General features: G+C 40.2%; 1 protein-coding gene across 1 annotated transcript; it reads right to left on the bottom strand.

The window, feature by feature from the left end:
* Window positions 1-432: 432 nt before the first annotated feature.
* LOC126185048 (uncharacterized) lies at window positions 433-14,523 on the bottom strand. The gene is made up of 3 exons (XM_049927802.1): window positions 14,437-14,523; window positions 6,534-6,627; window positions 433-995 (listed from the first exon to the last, which is right to left on the bottom strand). The coding sequence occupies exons 1-3, from the start codon at window positions 14,477-14,479 to the stop codon at window positions 629-631; spliced, it is 504 nt and encodes a 167-aa protein (XP_049783759.1). The 5' UTR covers window positions 14,480-14,523; the 3' UTR covers window positions 433-628.
* Window positions 14,524-17,448: the final 2,925 nt, after the last annotated feature.

Here is a 17,448-nt window from a genome sequence, read left to right as displayed (position 1 = left end):
ATGTGGTTGCCCCTGTGATTCCAGGAGCAACGACACACATGACATAAGTAATTACTAAAAAGTCATCCATAAAATAATTTATAATGACCGAAGGCCGAGAATGTACAATCGTACATGAAATAAACAGAATGGGAGCTGAAGGCATCAAGAAATCTTTCACCAAAATAAAATATGCTATACGAAAACATGGTTGATAAAGGGGATGTGTTATTATCAAGGAAAACACCGAGGGAGAGATGATACTTTTTGAGCAAACTGACATTAATAAGGAACAAGTAAAACACATTTTATCTCTCCTTCTCCATTCAGTTTTTATTTAAAATCATCAAATACCTACATTATGAGTGTATTTGTGCTTATAAAAACAGATAAAATGAATAAAACCTAGGTAACAGTTGTTTGCTACAATTGTTATGAAGTTCTAGAGCAACCAAACGGACAGCTGAATCGTCAACTGGAATTAATCTTCAGTATTTTTAATGGATTAATATTTATTCCTGTCGATAACTGCCAATCTTATTTTCCCAACTGTGTACACTCTGTCAATAAATCCAAAGTAGAATTTGGAGTGTGTTTATATGTGCTCAGTACCATATATTATATGCAAAAGATGAGAGACTGCTAGGATTTATTGTTCATTATCAATATCTGCACCATAACACCTATGCTTTAAATAAAAAATCAAGTATGTTATTGATATGGCCGCAACATACACAAAAACAGTTCCTAGGGAAAAGGAACCAATTACTATGTATGTATGTACATGCGAATACGTTGTACCATCACTTTCAACAGACGGAGAGGTAACCTTCGATGGTTTCTGAGTAGTAATCCGGAGAAACTCAACCTCTTCAGATGTACAACCAGTTGACTTGCATCCTGGTGGTGGCAGGGAACAGTCACTCTTCTGCAAAACATCTGACCCATCGGCACGTTCACTGAACTTCGCTTCCAGTGTGTTTCTTGTAGTGGTTTCATCTGACGTGGGTACATTTCTGAATAATAAGCAGATAAATATATTAATATTTGTTATCGGTGTGACAGTGAGAATGCATCTTATTTATAGTATACAGGGGGATAGGGTTATGATTAAACTTCCACCACTTGGGTCAGTGTGAACAGAAGACCACTTACTGTATGGTTACCAAACTTTATAGCAATTATGTTCAGTCTCTGGTCTGCGGCATTTGCTTTGTTAGTAGTGTTAGTGTCGCGTCTTGCCGTCTGGCGTCTTTACCGATGCGGCAGTGTACGTTTTAAACACAAGCATCACCATGTGTTACAGTTGCAGACAGTGAACATGGGTGTGGACAAGCTGACTAGGGCTTTGCTCGTAAGGCTGTTTTATCAAAACAAGAGTAACAGTGCTGCTGCTCTTCACAAGTGTCGAAGTATTGCCGGAAAACCAGGGGCTCCTCTCTCCCCACCGCGGTTGAAGAACATGATTCAGAATTTGGCACTATGTGGCGTTTTCAGAATTGTTCTTCGGAGAGGTCGACGGTCAATTGCGCAACGAACTGTCGAAGGAGTTCCTGTTGCCATGACTGAGAATGCAGTGCGCAATGTGTGATATACAAGTAGTGCACAAGCTGTGTTATGAGAGTTGTACATTATATGTTCCATCGCTCGAAAAGTGCTGCGAAAAGCTGTGAAAAGGTATATGCAGTGCGGTTCCAGGCTGTCGTGGATGCAGATTGTCATAACACAGCACCGTTTGCAACCTGAAACGTTTTCATGGTAAGCAACTGACAAATGTTACCATCTAATGTGAAACTTGAAATGTGTTGTTCTCAATGGCTTATTCGTTATTTCTCTTCTGCGTGTCCTGGGAAATGTTTCTTCAAAGTTTCAATCTCCTACGGTCACTTGTTTGTCCTAGGGGACATCAAAAGTAGTGAAAGCTTCGTTAAAACCACCCCGTGTATCTAACTGCTTTCCAGCCATTGCAGTCACTACTTAGTTGAAACTGGACGATGATCTACATTCCAGTTACCAGTTCCCGGTCTGAATAAATCTACCTGACCGATACGTTACCAAAAGAAAGCAGCCAAAGGAGAGGCAATATTGGGCCCGCGAGTTAGTAGTGAATTCCACTGTCGTAATTAATTAAATAAATAAGATATTAGGAACTAGTTGTATGCGTTTATTTTTGCCATGCGTATTATATGAGTGTAAGTACGTAAGTATAAGTGTAATTGGCATCGCAAGTAAGTTAAAACTGTGTAAAAAGTACATTTTCCTCTTGCGCCTACTTTCATAATGTTAGGACTGATTTTACACACAAGAAACATACGAAACTAGTAATATAAATTCGTATTTCATTACATCTATTGCGTCTCATCCAGGTAACAGAAAGCTTACACCATTGTGTAAGGATTTTACCAAAGATAATCAAGTACTGATAGTTGAGGAACCTGGAAAATTCATAATAGAGGTGACCGAGACAAAATCAAAGCAGCTGCTGAGCACAGATATACGGCATTTGTGGATGTTTTGTGGTACCACGATCAGTCCCGTGTTTTCTATACTCTTCGTGAGTAAACATGGTGCTGAGGATGCTCATTTAAACGGATGTCGAGTGTCATATGAGTGCTGTTCCAGTAGTTGCTGTAGGAAGGTATGAGACACCACGCTTAGGTCAACATCAGCGTTAATACAGATAGTAATAATCTAAATTAAATCGATAGAAACTGTCAGTTAATATTATAATAACAGAGTGAAAGGTAAAATGAGTCTGTATCATCAGAATACAAAGGGATAAAAAATATAGAAAATGATTTGTTACGGTGTATACATGGTCTTATTACTTGGAAAGAAATTGTTCTCATTCGTCTCAAAACTAGATAATGACAAGGACAGAAAATTTATATGTAAGTAGTTACAAATTAGCTGCACACTTATGTTGATACAGTATCGGTAGAGGAAGAGCTGTCACATTCATAAAACAGAAATATAAATAAAAAATATAGAAATAAATGAATTACGTATAGATCAGAGTACAGAAATATGTTCTTATATATGAAGTCTTCATGTGTTGTCAGCCGAGTAGCATCGTCGTCTCGTAGCAACGTTTCGATGGAAAGCGTCTCCATCATCTTCAGGCGAAGGCGTTGCTACGAGACGACGATGCTACTCGGCTGACAACCCGTGAAGACGTCATATAAGAATTCGCCGAAAGCCTGCACTATCATATAAATATGTTCTTGTGATTTAATGTTGGGAAATGGTATATTTGTGTTTGTCTGCGTAACTGCGAAATATCGATAAAAGTTTTTGATGGCTCATTGTGATATTTGTCACACAGAATGACGTAATTATTGATTTGTTGTGACTTTAAAGTCGATTTATCGAGAGAATCTGACACTAAAAGTGATTTAGTGGTGCTTACAACTACTTGTAAATTAGTCATAAATTTCCTTGATCGACTTGCTGAAGATAATAATACCATTATAGATAATGTATTCATACAACAAGTGGAATTTAAGTGGTAAGCGGATTATCAGATCACGATGTGCAGTAAATCACATTACATAACACAGCTCCATATACAATTAAGAAACAGGATGGATTATGGCAAAACAAGTAAATATTTCAAAGAAAGCATAAAAATAATACCTGGAGTGATGTTTGCAATTAACGTAATGCTCGATTTAAATAGACAATCTGTATCCAATTCTGAATGTAGTTTTCGTGGAAAGAATATTAAAGGCATTATTGGGAAGTCACTAAAGAGACCTCATAGTACTACAGGTATCATAGTATGTTCCAAATGAAAAAAATAGGAAGAACTGATAATGTTTCTAAAAGAGATTCATTTTGTAAACAGTACTGCAACATTTTAAGAAAAGTTGTACTAAAGTCCTGGAGCATGTGCCTGCTGTCGGATATTGACAGACGAGACAATAAAATCCAATCTGTTAGGAATATTGTTAAAAGAGACATGGAAGGAAACCATTGCACATGATATCATTTTTCTTAAAAGACACGTATTGTGTAGCAGAAATTTTTAATCATAACTTTTGAGCTACTCGTGGAAACTGTTCAGAAGAGAAAGCAAATACTAATTAAAGTAACGATACAGAAGGTATTTAGTGAAATTACAAGTGATCCTACTCTCTCCTTTGGAATATGGAATATTAGTATGATCCTAAAAGAGCCAGATCTCAAATTATGATTGTCATTCCGCATCAGCTGTAGAATACTTCAGAAGAAATGCAAAATTATGCCAGACCGGGACTGCAACGCGTATTCCCCGCTTGTCACCAGCTACTTGGGCTAACGCCTGCATGAGCGGCCGAAATCTCAGTTTGTCCTGGTGTCCTGGTGTCTTCAATTCCTGCTCGAGGCCTAGTCTGGCACAAAATTTTATTTCTTCTGAAATATTCTGCAGCATATACAGAACCGTAATCGCAGTTTTTGATTACATTCTTAATCTAACACGGCTGTTGTTCGCTAATGCAGTGTTTCTTACTGCGCTACAACATGTCTCTGAAAAGTAAAGTCTCCTGTTGTGTGACTATGGTCACCTAAAAATCAATACGAATTATAGGGCCAGTAACATGTGCTATGTTACTATGGAATGCGTAATTAATTGAAGACGATTTCCAAGAAGTGTTGAAATATGTTGCTGTTAGGCCTCTCTGTGCGAAGAGTGACACCACAAATGTCAATAAACATTGCACAGTGCCCCTCCTTGTATCATACTCCACAATTCTGTTGAAGGTAACGTTCTCTTTTTGCTGGCATCCCTTTAAGCAACTGCTAATATTAACTACAAGCTCACTCTACTTTCATTTACTTATGTAACTTATCAACAGTCCACATAAATTTGAGAGTGACAGAGACAATCATAACTGCAATACTAGAAGAACAACACTGATCTGCACAATCTGCACAGTCTGTGACTTCGGCGCTGGTAGCGATGAAATATAGAACTATAAAACTCTTTGTTGGTACACCAATAGAAATAGGATGTTCCATAAACGGAAAATGTCAGTAATTAGTAATTTATACGGAAAATACCTGTAAAAATGACCAGCATGTAGTCAAATAAATTTTTTATTACATGCTCAGCTGACACGTTCCACACCACAACGTTCGTCGTGAATATGACTTAATGCTTCTATTCTAATGTGTTCTAGATATATGTGAAGAGCACCAATTCATTTATTTGCTGTTGAGAACTGCGGAAAGCTATTTGTAAGAATTCTAGAACCAACATTAAGTAATGAATCTGGAAATACACCACAGGCTCCTACGTATGGCTCCAATATTCGTCGTAAAGACAAGAATAGACCAATTACCCTACGTGTATAGAATGAGAGGAAGGCTTAATAACTGATACAATAGGACGTACCATCTGCCACGCAATTCACAGGGGTTTGCAGAGTAATGATGTCCCAGAAATATTGCGACAGGTTTCAACGGGTAGTAGAGGCTGTCTCTAGAAACAAATCGATTACAGGAACCAGTGTCTGGAAACGTCGTCCAACGGCGCTACAGAGCATCGAAGTTACATGCACCGGAACCTGCTACTAGGCCTCCCTTTCGGCAGCAGACGCCATGTACACTGACGGACTGTAGGTGGAATATCTCGCAATGTTCTTTGACTGTCACGATGACCAGTGTACAAGGCATAGCTAGCTGCTGCGTAGAAAGGCCTTACCTCCTACTGATGGAATGCTGTGTTGCTCTGGTAGATAACGGTTTTGGACACGGGTCTCCATCCGTAGTTACTTTTTCTCGTAGAACCCACTAAAATCTCAAATGTTTTTCGGTATACAATGGAGAAATAAAGTTCAGATAGAAATCTCTGTCCGAAACTGTCATGTACCAAGCCAAAAGACAATCGCATTCACAGGAAATAAGTCCTGTCTTCGCAGTAGCTAGCTCGATCTTCTCCATAGGTCATAGTGACAATGAGCCGCGATAACTGAATGCGAGACATCCCGACTATGGTCCGTCAGCGTACAAAGTCACGTTGGCTGGCGAAGTCTGGTCTAGTTGCAGGCGCCGACACCTTTCACTTCGACACTCTGTAGCGTCGTAGAATGAATTTCCTGACACGAGTGCACATCATCAATTAGTTCCTCAAGCCACTCTCTACAACCATTCGAAATCTGTCGCAACATTTTTAGGACACCATGTATATGTAGATCGACACTGCGATTTCTTGCGCAGGGCAAAATGTTGTGCGATACGATACTACAGACGTGTACCTAATTCACTTTATAATTGTTGTACGTGATTGAGGAGTTACATGACATCGAATATTGTCCTTAATCGTTGGACAAACTCGTTTAGTTTCTACTACTTGCACGGATTGTACCAAATCGATAAAACAGACAAATGTGTTTTCGCTAACATGTGCTGCTGAAAGTTTATCATACTATACTCAAAAGAATAGCCCAGTACCTCGCCTGTGCCCATGGCTAAATTCTGTCATCGAACATATGACAGCACTTCGAATGCAGGGTTTGCTCGAACGTAATCAGAACTGCGCCAGCGATGAGTGTTACCATGAGGATACTCACAATGGAACCGCATCCGTGGACTCGCCACCTGGGAAGTCATCAAAATATGGAGCAGTATCGTCAATGATAGGGAGCTGTTCTGCACCTTGGATTGCTGGAAACAAAACAAAGGAATGCTCTAAAGCTATTTATAGCACTGTTATAATATCGCACGTTAACAGAGCTACATTTGTAAAACGTAATTTGGCTTAACCGATATTTTTTCCGAATTTATACCTACCTAGTGAAAAGCAATCGTGTTAGTTAAGTGGAAAGTCATTTAATGCCAAAGAAATAACCTATAAATCTATGCAAAAATGAGTTGGCGTCATTTTAAGAATCTGAAGAAAAAAAAACATACTGACACGAGCATTTACGGAAGATGGCATAGCGTCAGTTGATATGTGGTTGAACTCTTTACCTTCAGCATCCACTATGGAGGAAACTGCTGTGAACATAAACTACAACTACTGTTCTCTCCATAATAGCACTGTAGCCTCTAGCTATCTACTAGCTGTACTCGGTACAATCGGTAACAGTCATGTTTAGTAATTTGGCGACTTTAGCCAATTTCTCTATATAGGGTCACTGAGAGTTCTTATTTCATGCGACGGCGAGTGACAATGAGATTTACTTCAGGAAAGCATCGTAGAAAGCAACTTTTTAAATTACGTGACATTTTCATGTCCGAAGGTCAATGGATTTATTGTAACAGGTGCAGGACTTTGTAATATTTTTTGTCATTCATCATTACTGCCGAACAGGTCTAATGGTCATTGTATTGTTCGAACAAAATAAAATCCGTAGTACTGCTTCTTCGGCACGTTTTTACATCTAGCTAGTAAAGCAAACATTTCTTGTCGTAATTTTATACCTATCACTCATGTTAATGTGAGCATAATCTCCTGAAAGTTTCTACACGTATTTCAAACGTACTCCTACGTTGTCATGTTGGAAGTCATAAGAGAAGTAAGTCATGTAGTGCCTACTGTGTAAGACAGTGACTTTATGTGGCATCATATTTACGAATGAGGAGAAGGTCTTCGGAGAAATACTAATTCTGCCATGAAAAACTGAACTAAAATTTGTAACACTTATATCGATTAAGTAGATTTATATTTTGTAACTTTGTAATTATGAAGTGTTTATTCGTTGTTAGTTAATGCCATTGATTCGTGACAGGACATTTGAAGTCTGTCAGGTATGTATGTAAAAAGCTAAACGATATTTAAAATAATGACATTTTGTAGTATGTGTATATTCAAAAGAAAAACAGTGTTATTGGAAAGTGGTTTACGCTTAGGGCACTTGTATTGTAAAATTTAAAAGATGTAGGGAAGTCCCTCCGCAACGGAATTGGCTTCGCGCTATGTAAAAGGTGGTTTTGGCGGTCGAACTGGGCAGCTCCTTGGTGGAAACGGTACGCAGTCCGTTACGCGGTACACATCGACGGTGCCAAGAGAGGCAATTGGAAGCGGCTTTGCAAGGAATTTGGCCTCGGTTACGATTTGGCTGTTGCATGGTACTCTCGGCAATAAGGAATGGCTCTTACACGTTAAAACTCCGTCGCCAAGAAGATATTTTATAGAGCATTCAAACATCAAGTGCCGTGAGTACAGTTGGCCACCATGTCGTTTGCGACCACCATTTCGCCACCGCTCCACCAACTTCATACATACACATATGTATCAGAGAATGGACCAGTTAATTTGTGTGAGCGATTTTAATAATAATCCAAGTGATATAAGCCTGTGTTTACAACCATATCTTACATTCTGATCATGAACCTATGCAGGGCGTTATCATAAGCGTTTATAAAACCGAGTATCACGTTTCAAATGAACTAGTGATTTATTCGTGTTTTTCAAATGTGCAAGAATTATCAAAAGTTTAAGTTAGTTAGAATTTTGCTAAGAGCTCTCAATTTATTGCAAAGTACCGTTTTGCAAAAATTCAGTGCCAGACTGTGTAAATGTTCTGTCTAAAATACCTACTTCACAGACAATGAAACCAGTACATAAGTTAAACAGAATGAGATTTTCACTTTGCAGTGGAGTGTGCGCTGATATCAAACTTCCTGACAGATTAAAACTGTGTGCGAGGCCGAGACTCGAACTCGGGACCTTTGCCTTTCGCGGGCAAGTGCTCTACCAACTGAGCTACCCAATCACGACTCACGCCCCGTCCTCACAGCTTTACTTCTGCCAGTACCTCGTCTCCTACCTTCCAAACTTTACAGAAGCTCTCCTGCGGACCTTGCAAAGGTCAAGAGTTCGAGTCTCAGCCTGGCACACGGTTTTAATCTGTCAGGAAGTTTCACATAAGTTAAACATGTTTGAAACATAATTAGGCTTGATGACTGTCATGAACGATTTTTTTTAAGTTAATTGAGCTCAGTTTTGAATAATTTGACTTGAAAAGTCAAAATGTAAATATATAAACTCTTCCAAGAAAAGTTGAGAGTTACTCTTGTTTAAATTGGTCTTTGCTACTGAAGTAGTCTTAGAGCTTTACTAGTCACACCATACTAGTTTATGGATCCCCATCATATTCTTCACATATTCAAAAGATAATTGGACTATCATTACTACTAAGGAAATCTTATATATTTCTATAAATTGGAGTATAAACAGTGTGATTGTGCTATTATTTATTTTAATTGGGGGATTTATATGGTTGAAATGGCTCTGAGCACTATGTGACTTAACGGCCGTGGTCATCAGACCCCTAGAACTTAGAACTACTTAAAGCTAACTAACCTAAGGACATTACACCGGTCTATCGAAGGAACAATCAATAAATTTCTCTGTAATTTTCCAATCAAGTTATGTGATTCTTAGGAGAAATATACTAATCTATCTCCGTGGGTGACTTAAATTTTATTTGGATGTTTCTTATAACTTTTAGTGGTCTGCCTTTACATTCGAACATATTGCGAACAACACTGCTCTTATGAAAATGTTGTAACGTTTCCTGCGATTCTTTTGTGCAGACCTTCTTTAAGATTTGAAATCTGTTCTAAGATTGATGTGAGTCAACATGGCCTCGTCATCTAGGTTGCTAAATAGTCTTACGATGTTGAAACGGAATTTTTTTGTCCCGTTCCATACTTTCCTCAATAAATTCCGGTACAGGAGATTTATAGCGAGAGTGTTTTCACTCTCCAGAAGTAAATCCGTGGGTAAATAGCAGGAGACAATGCACCAAGCGGTGTTTATTTATTAATTCATTGATTTTTTATTTCGTGTTTGCCACGTTCCTTGAATTCTTTCCCTTATGCGACGTTGGACTGTATGAATGACATATTATGTGAAGCAGCAGAAAGCTTTCGTCAGAGGCCGTAGCACTGCATGAGTAGAGTGGTTCTCTGGTAGGGTAGTACCAACCCTCAAAACACGAACAAGCTTGACAAAAATAGTGTGCACGTCGGGTGAGAGAGGTCGCGAATGCACGAGTTGGGGAACCATCCCCTCCACCACCTTTTGAACGAACAACGGTCAGGTGAGGTGTCTGCAAGTCCAGTTGCTCCTGGGTAGCGGCGCTGGACAGACGTGGAAACGCAGCTCCCGATTTTGGTAATGTTAACAAAGGTATTAGAATGTCCAAACCTGATTGTTAATATGGTCCAGATGTTGAAATCGGTGTGATATTACCACGAAACCCCGATAAGGAAGTTTATTTTCATAATTTAGTCTAATTTCACTAGAACTTTGCGTTGGTGCCTTGGTCAGGCCACGCACCATGGGCCTCATGCCCACGGTCGTATTATTGCTCTGTGCTTAACAGAAGTTCACTCATTTCATGTGTTTTAATGTGATCTTTCTTTTACAGTAATCTTTGGGGATTTTTATTTATTTGTCATACGTTTTATATGTGTATTTGCTTTCCCGCCACGTGGTCGAATGGAGCAACTGCCTCATTGGTAGACTGCTGTTTCGGCCTGAAAATGTATAGTAGTCGAGTGAATAACCATATGGTTGTGGGTGAGTGTAAGACAGAGCAGCAATAATTTTCTTTCCCCCAGCTCAGTAACGTGGTGTTACTTCTGAAAGCAAGATTAAACCAAAATTGGCAGTCATTGTTAAGTGCACCACTTGTCCGAAAAAACATATACAATCTTCATATAGTTGAGGCTAACTGGCCATTAACCTTCTTCTTCTGTGCAGGTTGCACACGCATGGCCAAAACTCTTACGGGACTCGGTAAGATTATCTGCCGGGAGAAGCGAGTGTAATGGGAAGGGGCACTACGAGTGTAGTGTGTCGACATTAAGTTGGGAATGTGAGTCTCACGGGGAGCGTGCCAGGGCTAAATCCTCTGTGCACTCGGTGGCTCAGATGGATAGCGCGTCTGCCATGTAAGTAGGAGAACCCGGGTTCGATTCCCGGTCGAGGCACACATTTTCAACTGTCCCCGTTTATGTATATCAACGCCTGTCACAGCTTAGGGTCTTATTTTATTCATCATTTCATTCTAAGAGATCTGCATGATCACCGATAGTATCTGTTTTTTCCGACATGTCCGAAAGAACAGATACCATCTTCATACTGAAAAGTGGGGCTTGTGAGAGGTACCTCGACCAAAGTACACCATTATTTTTAACTCTGCTCAAAATCATTGCGCTACACCGACTGCTGACCCCACATCCGAACTCACGAACTGTACGTTCCGCTGATTTCATGCGATTTCTCACAACCACTATCCACAATTATTGATGGTAGCTATACGTCGACATATACGGTCTATCCCACCTAGATTTAGCTGCGACTGTTTCTTCGTGTTTCCACTTCAAAATCACAGCATCAGCAGTAGACTTGTGCAGCTTTTGAACTGTTGAAATGTGACTGATGGATTTGTTACTCACGTAATAGCCCATGACTAGTCCAGTTTCAAAGTCACTAAGCTATCCGGGCCGACTTATTATGCTGCTACTGCTTCTGTACTGACAACACAATACTCATGCCTCCTTTCGTACTGGAGGGTCTGCCTCTCTTGATAATTTGTGATCAGTTCCGTATTACATGGCGTTTCAAAAAAATTGTTCAAATGGCTCTCAGCACTATAGCACTTAACATCTGAGGTCATCAGTCCCCTAGAACTTAGAACTACTTAAACCTAACTAACCTAAGGACATCACACACATCCATGTCCGAGGCAGGATTCGGACCTGCGACCGTAGCAGCAGCGCGGTTCCGCACTCCACCGCCTAGAACCGCGTGGCCACCGCGGTCGGCACATGGCGTTTCCCGTATTGTTTTGATCATAAAGTAAATGAATACAGAATGAGTCGTCAGAGCAATTGTACGTATTTAGGAGAAGCATATTGCAAATCAGCGATTGTATAATCAGCCTTCCGGTAGAAATAGTAGACGAGTGAGTGGAAAAAAAGAAAACAAGCACTGACTGAAGTATAGTCATAGCCAACAGGATTATCGGCAATAGTGAAAATTATCGTCAGATCTAAATGAATTCCCTTCTTATCGAAACTATTACTGGTAATGATCGTAATTTAGTCGAGATTTCACCATGTAAATATGTGTAGCACTTGTTTATGTAGGATATACAAGGACATTAACAGCCTCAGACGTTGACTGATCACTGTGGAGGATGCGGAGGTGTCACGTAGCTATTGATACGGCATTAGCAGCACCTGACAGAGTTTAAAAGTGGTCACATGTTGAGCCCTCATTTGGCCGTGTGGTCGAATCGTGCAACATCCAGATTTGTCTGGTTTTCGAATGTGGCAGTGGCTAAACGTTGGACTGCATGGCAACGGGATGGCACGCATACTTGTCATGTTTCTGGTTGACGACGTCTGACCAGTTCAATGAAAGAACACCGCGCTGCACGTCAAGCACATCGAACCATCACATCTGTGCCTACCATACGAGAGCAAGTAATGTACTCCGTGTATCATTCTGTTGCATACCGGGTCATTACACGTAAGCTAGCTGCATCTGGACAAGGGAGTTACTGTCTAATGCGTGAGCTGTTGGAAACACCACAACACATACAGCTGCTTTTCAAGTGGTGCCTTAGCCACTGGCATCTGTGATGCCTGAATGGCATCTCTCTGTAATCAGCGATGAATCATGTTGTGCACTTCCCCGGATGTCGATCTTAAATATGACGGTGACCTAATTCTTTCAGTGCTTTTGAGAGGCACAGAGGTGTTATTGCTGGCGTCATGGTGTTGGAGAGCCGTTAGGTATAGCTTTATGTCACGGCTAGTAGAATGGAAGTGATTGAAGGAACTGTGACGGGGCAATGGTACGACACGGGCATCCTGTGTTCTAATGTGTTATCGCTCATGCGATGGTATCGTGGTGCCATTTTTCAACATTCACCTATACTTGTCAACTATCTCTATGAACAGTTTGCAAGATGTGGAGGTACTCCCGCAGCCAACAGGATCCTTACATCAGCCTGCGATTGAACATTTGGGGGCCCAGCTCAGATGTCAACTCCGTCTCATAGCCAATATATTATATTAAGTACCAGTTATAACAGTTGACTGCCGTATTGCCTCAGGAGATGATGGAACTCGTCTCAGCCGAATTAGTGTACGCATCAAAGCCAGAGTCGGTGCAGCATCTTACCGATTATATGGCCTCATACTGCCAAGTTTTCTAAATTTGACTCAATTTTGAAATCGCTGAAGTAAAATACCCTCTCAACTCATTAAGTTCAATTGCCTTTGCTCCTCCTCTTCTATGCGGTGAACTTTTTTTTTGTCAGGTTGTGTGCCTACATTTCCCTCTACAGCAAGACCTGACTGATCCGCATGCGTGTCCTGCAAGTACCGTATCGTACTTGCAAGATGAAATCAAACGAGTGGCAGTGAAAACGTATTGAGGAGTAGTTGAAATCAAATACCTGTCCGCGCATGCATTTTTCTGGTTCCAATGGTATCCGCAAAATGTTACAGAGAACTACTACGATAGTTTCTTAGAAAAGACCACACAATATTCCTTTCCGCAGCTCTGCCCTATCCGTCTTTGTGCCCTATATAATTATTTCGTTGTAGATTGGTAAGTGAATTCTGAACTTACTTTCCGGAAACGATCGCATCTGGCTCTGGCTCTGAGCACTATGGGACATAACATCCATGGTCATCAGTCCCCTAGAACTTAGAACTACTTAAACCTAACTAACGTAAGGACAGCACACAACACCCAGCCATCACGAGACAGAGAAAATCCCTGACCCCGCCGGGAATCGAACCCGGGAACCCGGGCGTGGGAAGCGAGAACGCTACCGCAAAACGATCGCATCGCAGAATTATAAAGTTATGTGTCTCGTGAATATATCGAATGTATGACAATAGCGAAATGAAAACTAGACTATAGTGACACACCGTTACTGAACAGCAGTTCTCTCAAATTTAATATCAACAACTAACTATGACTGCCAGTACCTTATTCCAATAGGGATGGAAGAAACGAAACATCTAGTGGCACACAATGTAACCAGATTAAAAGGATACCGTGTAATGTATTTCCTTTACGTCACCAGAAAGACAAGTCTACACAAAGAGACGGTTCGTACGTAAATAGTTGTTCAAGTTCAAGCACTCATGTACCTCGTTACAATTTCTATCGTTTCTTATAGTATTAATCCAGTGAGAGACACGCTCCGGTGATTTGGTTGGCAACGATTTCAAATTCCTCATCATTTCTGCAAGCTACGAATAAGTTAGACAATTTAACATACCATCGATGTCAAAGTTATATGTGTTAGACCACTACTGTAGATATTAATGTGGAAGGAAATCTGTTCGAGGCTCGCTAATTGAAGAATCTCAGCTTTCGCCAAAGATATATTGAGTGATGACAAGTATCCGTATCAGAATTCAAACACTTTATAACATACATTATCAAACGGGAGTAAAAAATTATAGTTGCAATGTTGTAAAGAGACTTACTGTTGAGAAGAAGAAAGGCGACGATCCAATTGAAGGCTTTCATTTTAGCTGAGAACTCCTTCGCTGCGATGATGTACGCACTGCAGGGCAACTGACAACCGAATAAGCTTCACTCTCTACATTCATTGCTGGATGGTCAGCAGCTGACTCACTGGCGATGTGTCACAACTCCGTAGTGGAGGGCAGTATTCCTCGTTCCAAAGTTTATCACGTAATTCCCCGCTACTGCGATCGTGACTCACGAAGTGAAGTCTACAGAACTGTTAATCAAGTACGTAAGTACTCAGACGAATTTAAGTTATAGTTATCTTTGAGTATATTGAATCTAAAAAAAAATCAGAGTGTCTAGATAAATTTTCCATTTCAGTTGCTCCCATTGTTTCCCACATTCACTGAATAAATATCTATTTTTACATATATCTACGTTTACACGTATTGCATTCATGACCAAATGTGTAAATTCTCAACACTTCGTAACGAGTCGCTACACTGTGATGCATACTGATTATAAGACCTTTCGAATGGCTTAAGCAATGATCGATTCACAGCTGGGCAGGCCGGTGTGGAGGTGCGGTTCTAGGCGCTTCAGTCTGGAACCGCGTGACCGCTACGGTCGCAGGTTCGAATCCTGCCTCGGGCATGGATGTGTGTGATGTCCTTAGGTTAGTTAGCTTTAAGTAGTTGTAAGTTCTAGGGGACTGATGACCACAGATGTTAAGTCCCATAGTGCTCAGAGCCATTTTAACCATTTTTTTTTATTCACAGCTTGGCCATCTAGTTCAGCGGCATTGCCTTCAAGAAACCAAAGATTTAATAAATCCTAAATAGGTAATCTAAACTCCGCCAGAGCTGGTCAAGAAGGCCCAACGGTTGCAATCGAACGCCGTGTCATCTTCAGTCCACAGGCGTCACTTGATGCGGGCATGGAGGGCATGTGGTTAGCAGACCGCTCTCCTAGCCGTATGTCAGTTTACGGAACGAGATAATCCGGAAATAAATAGTGAATATTATTCATCTTTCGTCAGCAATATTACCATTTAGCAGTCTTAGGGAACAAATGACAGAAAGCTAACAACAACTCATGTGATTTTTTGCCACAGTAATTTGTAGCTCTAAGGTTTACGCTTTGCAGAGTTTTGAGACTGCTTTGTCGGTGGATGCGTTTCCACACTAAAATCGTATTGTAGAGCAGTGAACTGTGCAAATGGTATGCAAACAAAAAATTTTTAACAGAGTTGCAACTTACTTCTGTAGTAGGGTAGATCGAAAATGGCGTTAAAACTGAAGGAGGAGATTTTCAAAACCAAACATACATCTTGTACCATATTACATCATTTAATTACCTAATTTCATATGAAATAGCGAGAAACTATAAAAATCACAGAGATAGAAAGTTTCTTCCAAACTAGAAATAAAGTAGCTAATACATAAAATGAATAGAAGGAAACTCATTCTACAAAATACAATGCATAAGATATGTATGGCAAGCATCAGACTAAAAGAAAAAAGGAGAAACAACAACGACAACAGAGTAGTCCAACTCACGCTGCGCCTTTCAGCTTTGCTGATGATGGCTGAAATAACGCGTTTCCACGTGGACGTTATAAATGCATAAAATCCTTAAAGGAAATTTTAGGAATTTCTATGGGTTCGTTGGTTCTTTGACCAGAAACAGGTACTTCACCAAATTTCGATTGGGCTTTACCCATAATGAAACCTAAGTCCAGATAAATCGAAAAATTAAAATAAACGTATCTTGCTGTCAGAGAATCTGTATTTTCTTAGTTTTGGATAATAGTTACTCTCATTCGGGCTTCGATGAAAGTAAGTGCATTATTAATTTCCTCAACATAAGAACAAAACATACTTCACTCTAATTCCGCTGAACTTATCTCACAAACAATTGTCATAGGTGTACAACACAAGAAGTAACCAGCAAATATCTGTGGAAGAGAGATAGTTTCGAGCGAATTGTTAAAATAGCCCTAATGTCGTAAATGTCCTAAGTGTAAACTGGTGGGAAATTTTTAAAAAAATGAGCTTTTGCCCTATAGTTGGCAATTAAAAGTAGATCAGCTGCGCTAAGTATGGAATCCAAGATGACGCTCCAGTAGATATGGAAGTAAACTGCAGCACCGAATGCGTGCTGCGAACGCCACTACAAGACATGAAATTGAGACCGGAATCAGTGATCTCCCACATCACCACTCAGCACATCCGGCCTAGGTTAAAGGTTGTGAGAAATTTAACATCCAAGACAGTAATTAAGATTTCCAACACTGGTTCGTTGTTTGAGAGGACCCTGCAGTCACCAGGAACATTATACAATATCAAAACCTCCAGCATTATATGAAGCTTGAGTTTGCAACTGGATAGTCAACCACACTAACTCCGCCAATAGCGTTCCGGATCGAAGGACTACATTGTTCTAAATACCGAAAGGTGCCTTCTGTGATGTATGACTTTGAAAAAGTTTTTATGAAGATATGAATAACGCTATTTTCGGCAAACATATGGAAAATATCAGCGAACACTGTGAAATTCGCTTAGTCACCCATTGAAATGGTCATTACGGAGCAAGAGTCTGTATCACCATGCCAAATTTTAAACTAACCACCATCTTGAGTAAAGAATTCGTCACTCTCACGATGGCAATAATTTCGATAGTGTATATGAAACCTGTTTATGTAGTATATGTATATTATATCAACCGAAACTCCACATGTAGCAATATCATTACCAGTTTCCAAAACGTACTCTTTTGTCCCAAAGTAACTTTATGATCATTGCTGGTTAAAGACGCATTTGGAGACGAATAACCCTGTACCCAATTAACGTTCGTGCGAAAGAAATTATTTTGTATAAAGTTAATGAGACTTCGACTTCAGGTCGGCCGTAGTGGCAGAGCGGTTCTAGGCGCCTGAGTCTGAAACCGCACGACCACTACGGTCGTGGGTTCGAATCCTGTCTCGGGCATGGATGTGTGTGATGTCCTTAGGTTAATTAGGTTTA

This window comes from Schistocerca cancellata, chromosome 4 (genome assembly GCF_023864275.1).
Source record: "Schistocerca cancellata isolate TAMUIC-IGC-003103 chromosome 4, iqSchCanc2.1, whole genome shotgun sequence".
Taxonomy (NCBI): domain Eukaryota; kingdom Metazoa; phylum Arthropoda; class Insecta; order Orthoptera; family Acrididae; genus Schistocerca; species Schistocerca cancellata.
The sequence above is the reverse complement of the archived record's forward strand: the minus strand, read 5'-3'. Positions and strand labels throughout refer to the sequence as shown.

What these genes read in the sequence shown, in the direction of transcription:
- LOC126185048 (XM_049927802.1), bottom strand. Translation starts at nt 14,479, where the DNA reads ATGAAAGCCTTCAATTGGATCGTCGCCTTTCTTCTTCTCAACA. An exon ending in CGCCTTTCTTCTTCTCAACA is followed by an intron (nt 6,628 to 14,436) that starts GTAAGTCTCTTT and finishes TTTTGTTTCCAG; the next exon opens with CAATCCAAGGTGCAGAACAG. An exon ending in TCCACGGATGCGGTTCCATT is followed by an intron (nt 996 to 6,533) that starts GTGAGTATCCTC and finishes CTTATTATTCAG; the next exon opens with AAATGTACCCACGTCAGATG.